General features: G+C 44.5%; 1 protein-coding gene across 1 annotated transcript in view; it reads right to left on the reverse strand.

The window, feature by feature from the left end:
- LOC140395097 (protein unc-13 homolog A-like) overlaps window positions 1-4334 on the reverse strand; it is a 522914-nt gene extending 518580 nt beyond the window's left edge. Inside the window, exon 1 of the mRNA XM_072482511.1 lies at window positions 4083-4334. Coding sequence (XP_072338612.1) covers window positions 4083-4104 — 22 coding nt within the window. The 5' untranslated portion in view covers window positions 4105-4334. The remainder of the gene's footprint in view (window positions 1-4082) is intronic.
- Between the last annotated feature and the right edge of the window lie 3040 nt (window positions 4335-7374).

Consider the following 7374-nt stretch of genomic DNA (forward strand, 5'->3'; position numbering starts at 1 on the left):
GTACTAAAGAGCCTGGCAGCTGGAGCTGTTTTTAGGCTTTCCACTATTACACCCCACGAAGATGGCTCACAGAAGATCTGCCCCCTCCGAGGTTGGGAGTCCAAGATGGACCCACAGCACCATGTCAGTGAGGAGCACACTCTTCCCCAGGGTGGGCTGCAGACTCGAGCCTGCCCTCCTGAACACTGCCCGAGAGGTGGTGGCAAAGGCAGTCAGTGCTGCCAGTCTCACCAGGAGGAGACAGCTGGTCATCCGAAGTGGTAGGGGTCACTGCTGGGGCCTCTGCCCTGAGAGGGGTGGAGAACGAGGGAGGGTTCCAAAGGCCATGATGTAGGTGACCTCTGGTTGGGATAAGCTCTGCTGATCTCCTGCTTCCTCTGCAGTGGGGCAGCACTTCGGAGGAGTGCCAATACCTGGTGGGCCCTTGATTGAGCTTGGCCATGCCCATCCCCTTCATGAAACAGCTGGAGTATGAGAGTGTAGATAGAGGAGGCCTGATGGGCTCTCAGATTACCATAGGCTCCCTGTGCAATCAAAGACCTACAAGGAGCACAAAGAGGTACATTTAAAAGACAGACTGCAGCAATGACGGTCTGAGCTAGGCCATCCGGGTGCTGAGGGGGACACCGAGTCCACGGACTTGGTACCATTGCTTCCCACTACTGCCCCTGGCTTGGGCAGCCAACCCAGCAAGTCTGACAAATTGAGGGTTTTTCACAGTTTTAATTTAGCCTCCTGCTCCTCCTCCACAGCCATTGCAAATGTTCCCCTTTTCAATACTTCCACTAGTTTGCGCCTGTGACACTTACACCTAAGAGTGATGGAGCATCGCGGAAATGTTGAGTAAACAGTGTCCAAGCCGCTAATCCATGCAAATGACAGTTTTGCATGGTCCCGCCGGCGCAGGGCACAAACTTCAATATTGCCACCAGTGAGGGACCAGGGTATGGTGTTGGGATCGACGGCAGGCAAAAAACGATTTTTGGATTACCTGCGATTCTCAAAACAAATTGCATTTCCATTGTCGGGAAGCAGAGAATTCAGCCCCATTTCATAGAATCATGCAGTTTTGTGAACCTACAAGATTATTTCAGGATAGAAGCAATACATAGGCTTTGTCCTCAACTATTAACCTGTACGGTACACCATAAATCTAACTTCCAGCGTGCGCCCAGATACGAAAGCATGATATTTTGTTGCTAGATTTACTAACCTCATTAATCCTGTGGAACTTCTACTACAATATTTTGGCTAGATTATGCATTTTTAAATCAATTCATGAATTACAATATTTCTGATTATGGAAGCTAAAATGCACATTAATTTTGATTTGTATATTTATTGGTTCAATAGCTGTTAGCAGGGTTAAGTGCATCTCACTAATTGATAAAATGGCAAAACTTTCCAATCAAATAATCTCCAATCTCTATGATAACACCTTCTGTTATTTTATGAAAATGTTTATTGATGTTTCTTGTGTGGAATAGTTTATTCTTGATCTTAATTTTCTAAGAATAAGTGCACATTATACACACCATTCCAATTCAACTGGGTTTGCTCTGCATCTGAATCAATGCATGTACAACAATTGGCGTGTGATGAAAATGAACAGAAATTAAAATTATTTTATACAAACCTGAACAAAAAGAACTTTGTCAATTGTTTGCATATTGCATATCACAAAACCCGGGAGGCTATTTTACAAGTAAACCTGAAATTTAGCTTGGAAGGCCTCACTGTTAGTTTCAAAACAGCCACAATTAAATTATAATCACACAATGAAATGAAATTAATGTCAGGTGGCCAACTCTGATTACAGCAGAATCTCATCATGAGACACAGTCAAAATAGGTTGCAAAGGGCAGCACGGTGGCACAGTGGTTAGCACTGCTGCCTCACGACGCCGAGGTCCCAGGTTCGATCCCGGCTCTGGGTCATTGTCCGTGTGGAGTTTGCACATTATCCCCGTGTTTGCGTGGGTTTCGCCCCCACAACCCAAAGATGTGCAGGGTAGGTGGACTGGCTATGCTAAATTGTCCCTTAATTCGAAAAACTGAATTGGGTATTCTAAATTTATTTTTAAAAATAGTTTGCAAAAAGATTTTCCATCATTACAGAATCCAATATTCTGATATTAATTTCCAAATTCAAGAAGACCTAAAGTTCCTGAAACTCGGCTAATTTAAGCACAAGTGGTGGTGTTATTGAAAGATACCTTCAAAGAAAATAGAATTACAAAGCTAACTTGATCTAGTTGACAGTTTTATTCACTAACCTTTTTTAAGCTGGAAATCAATAACTGTTTACCAAAATAGAATCTATTAACTCATTTAAAAATAAATTTAGACATGCTATCGGTGATTAGGAAGTGATCCACATGACTCAGGAAAGGACATTGCATTCACACAATTAACTGAGTTGAAAGCAGTAACAATATTTAAATTTCTGAAGTATAGTTCACAGCATTACTTCATAAAGTAGATCAGAAGGCCATAAGCAATTCCAGTGCTGTAATTCCCACATCCAAACAATTTCAACAAATTTAATCAACTGTATATTCTTGTATATTCACCTAGGATTACAAAATTGGGGTTAATTCACTAATAACCAGCTCAAGTTATCATTTGATATTTTCAACTACTATATTCAGAAAATAATTAGTAGAGTCTAGCTCTGTATTTTGAATAAAATTTCAACATTAAATATTAAACTAATTCACATACTTTGTATTTTGACAGTAGCAGAAAAAAATTACACCCAGTTCTTAATGTTACAACAGTATAAACTAATTCATTTTATTATTAAAGTCAGGATATTTGGGCTAATGCTACCAGTTTTATTTCCTAATGTACAGTAAGAGGTCTAATAGATCTCAAATTATTGAAATATTATCCCAACATTTATTTAATTTAAAAAACGCCTCTGCCTAGCCCCATGCGATGGTCTATAATTGAAGTGTACACGAAAAATTGAAATTACTCTTTTGTTAAAAAAAATTTAATCTTCAGGTTAAAAATCGCCTTCCCAGAGAAGTGCTGGATAAGAAAGCGATGTGTGCTTTGAAACAAACCATTTGCTGATTGCTTTTGGGTGCGGGAGCTGTCCATGGTTCTGTACCACGCTGGCTGATGGGCTGCAGCAAGGTGCCATGACATCTCTACTTACTCGTTTTCCATTTCCCTGAGCACTAGGCGCACAATTATTAAAAGTCTACATAGCTGTGTCAGCCACCTTTCCAAACAAAATGTTCAAACCGTGTGTCTATCATATTATGCAGAAGGAACCGTCTAAAAAAAAGTATGTCCGACAGAAACATGCATTGAAAGCTACACGATATGAAAAGCATGCGAGGCATAATTTGTCTTTAAGTGTGTTTTAATTCCCGAATGCACTTAACATTACTTTACAAATGTTGCTCCAATGAATTAGCTTAGATGGTTGAGTCGTCCCAGAACAAGTAAAATGTTATTTAAATAGAATGAGAGTGTGACAGCAACTTCTGCAGCCCATATTTTGGCATAGGTCAGTAGCGTCGTTAATATTTTAATTTGGAAATATGGAGAGGGGTCGAAAAAGTGCATTTATTCATTTGAGACATCTATGCCCGATGGACTGCAGCGAATTCATTCATAAATGATAGTGGCACAAGGGTGGTACAAATTCACATACAGCACAAAACAGAATGTCCAGATTCTTTCAAATATAAAACAGACACCATCTACATTTTCTTTTCTTTTTTAATTGCAATGGTGAATAATATTCCGGGTGCAAATAACGAGGCCTGACTTGGTTCATCTGGTTTTATAGCTTCCCAGAGAAACGCTTCCCACCCCCTCCCCTAAAAAATAATTAACCCCCAGGACAAGTCAAACCCTCTCGCTGTCAAGTGAACGTAAATGGACCAAATGACTATTTTGCTTAAAATTTCTGAATGAATCGTATGTGTGTGTGTGTGATCCTACTAAAGTCTATAGAGGCCGCTGATATCCATTCATTCATTCATTGATAAGCAATTGCAGTGCCCTGGAAGCAGTGAGTGACAGGCAGAGGGGGGGGGGGGGGGGAGAAGCAGCAGCTCTTACCTCCAACACAAAGGAGAGACATGTCTCCTCTCCTCGGCTGCACTCCACTGATCCTCCCGCTCTTCCACAGACTTTTCTTTCTGGCTTTACCTCCGGCTGCTTTCTGTATACTATATATTTTTTCCTGTTGTTTGGTTAGTGACTCGGTGCTGACAGGTTCCCGCTGTTATTCCGGACTCAGTAGCTAGCTGGCGAGCTGACTGTCTCTCTGTCTCTCTCTCTCTCTGGCTGACGGTTACTCTGAAGTCGCCATTTTGTTGGGAGCAGCCCTTGGACCGGCTGACGTCACAATGAGGCGGCGCGAGAGTGAAATTGGCGGGAAGACAAGCAGCAGCTGGACCCATCCCAACTGACCCAGACCCATCCGAACTGATCTAGACCCATCCCAACTAATCCAGACAGGTCCCAGCTGATCCATACTCATCCCAACTGATCCAGACAATCCCAATTGATCCAGACCCATCCCAACTGATTCAGATCCATCCCAGATGATTCAGATCCATCCCAACTGATCCATACCCATCCCAACTGACCTAGAAATACCACAACTGATTCAGGCGCATCCCAACTGATCCAGACAGAGCTAAACTGATTAGGACTCATCCCAATTGATCCATACCATTCGCTACTAATCCAGACCCATCCCAACTGATCCAGACAGACCCCAACTGATTAAGGCTCATCCCATCTGATCCAGATAGACCCCGACTGACCCAGATTCATCTCAACTGATCCAGACAGACTCCCAACTGATCCAGACCCATCCCAACTGATCTAGACTCGTTCCAAATGATCCAGACAGACCCCAACTGATTCATGCTTATCCCAACTGATCCATACAGACCCCAGCTGACCCAGACTCATCCCAACTAATCCAGACAGACCCCAACTGAAACATACTCATCCCAGCTAATCCAGACATACCCCAACTGATTCAGGCTCATCCCAACTGATCCAGACAGACCCAAACTGATCCAGGCTCATCCCAACTGATCCTGACAGACCCAAACTGATCCAGGCTCATCCCAACTGATCTAGACAGACCCCAACTGATTACGGCTCATCCCAACTGATCGAGACAGATCCCAACTGATCCAGACCCATCCCAATTGATGTAGACAGCTCCCAACTGATTCAGACTCATCCCAACTGATACAGACCCATCCCAACTGATCCAGACAGACTCAAACTGATTAAGGCTCATCCCAACTGATCCATACCCATGCCAACTGATCTAGACAGACCCCAACTTATTCAGGCACATTCCAACTGATCCAGAAAGACCAAAACTGATTAGGGCTCATCCCAACTGATCCAGACCGTTTGCGACTGATCCAGACCCATCCCAACTGATGCAGACAGACCACAACTGATCCAAGCTCATTTAAACTGATCCATACAGAGCCAAACTGATTCAGGCTCATCCCAACTGATCCAGACCCATCCCAACTGATCCACAGACCCCAATTGATTAAGGCTCATCCCAACTGATCCAGGCAGATCCCAACTGATCGAGACTCATCCCAACTGATCCAGACTCATCCCAACTGATCCAAACTGATCCAGACCAATCCCAATGGATCCAGGCAGATCCCAATCGATCCAGGCTTATCCCAACTGATCCATACCCATCCCAACTGATCAAGACAGACCACAACTGATTCAGGCGCATCCCAACTGATCCAGACAGAGCTAAACTGATTAGGGCTCATCCCAACTGATCCATACCATTCGCTACTAATCCAGACCATCCCAACTGATCCAGACAGACCCCAACTGATTAAGGCTCATCCCACCTGATCCAGATAGACCCCGACTGACCCAGATTCATCTCAACTGATCCAGACAGACTCCAACTGATCCAGACCCATCCCAGCTGATCCAGGTTTATTCCAAATGATCAGGACAGACTCCAACTGATCCAGACTCATCCCAACTGATCTAGACTCATCCCAAATGATCCAGACATACCCCAACTGATTCAGACTTATCCCAACTGATCCATACAGACCCCAGCTGACCCAGACTCATCCCAACTGATCCAGACAGATCCCAGCTGAAACAGACTCATCTCAGCTATTCCAGTCATACCCCAACTGATTCAGGCTCATCCCAACTGGTCCAGACAGACCCAAATTGATCCAGGCTCATCCCAACTGATCCAGACAGACCGAAACTAATCCAGCCTCATCCCAACTGATCTATACAGACCCCCAACTGATTAAGGCTCATCCCAACTGATCGAGACAGATCCCAACTGATCCAGACTCATTTCAACTGATCCAGACCCAGCCCAACTGATCCAGACAGATCCCAACTGATACAGACCAATCCCAACTGATACAGACCCATCCCAACTGATCCAGACAGACCACAACTGATCCAGGCTCATCCCCACTGATCCAGGCTCATCCCCACTGATCCAGACAGACCCCAACTGATTCAGGCGCATTCCAACTGATCCAGAAAGACCAAAACTGATTAGGGCTCATCCCAACTGATCCAGACCATTCACTACTGATCCAGACCCATCCCAACTGATGCAGACAGACCCCAAATGATTAAGGCTCATCCCATCTGATCCAGACAGACCCCCACTGATCCAGATTCATCTCAACTGATCCAGGCAGACTCCAACTGACCCAGACAGATCCCAACTGATCCAGACTCTTTAGTTTTGTTTGCATTGAGGGATAGATTGTTGTCACTGCACCACTCCACTAGGTTCTCAATCTCCGTCCTGTATTCCGACTCGTGGTAATTCAAGATCCGGCCTACTATGGTTGTATTGTCAACAAACTTGTAGATGGAGTTGGAACCAAATTTTGCCACGCAGTCATGTGTACACAGGAGTATAGTAGGGGGCTAAGTACGCAGCCTTGCGGGGCCCCAGTATTGAGGACTATTGTGGAGGAGGTATTGCTGTTTATTCTTACTGATTGTGGTCTGTGGGTTAGAAAGTCGAGGATCCAGTTGCAGAGTGAGGAGCCAAGTCCTAGGTTTTGTAGCTTTGAAAAGTGCTTGGCTGGGATTATGGTGTTGAAGGCAGAGCTGTAGTCAATAAATAGGAGTCTGATGTTGGAGTCCTTGTTGTCGAGATGCTCTAGGGGTGAGTGTAAGGCCAGGGAGATGGCATCTGCTGTGGACTGGTTGCGGCAGTATGTGAATTGCAGTGGATCGAGGCATTCTGGAAGTATGGAGGTGATGCGCTTCATGACCAACCTCTTGAAGCACTTCATTACGACTGAAGTCAGGGCCACCGGACGGTAGTCATTGAGGCACGTTGCCATAT

This window comes from Scyliorhinus torazame, chromosome 18 (genome assembly GCF_047496885.1).
Source record: "Scyliorhinus torazame isolate Kashiwa2021f chromosome 18, sScyTor2.1, whole genome shotgun sequence".
Classification (NCBI taxonomy): Eukaryota; Metazoa; Chordata; class Chondrichthyes; order Carcharhiniformes; family Scyliorhinidae; genus Scyliorhinus; species Scyliorhinus torazame.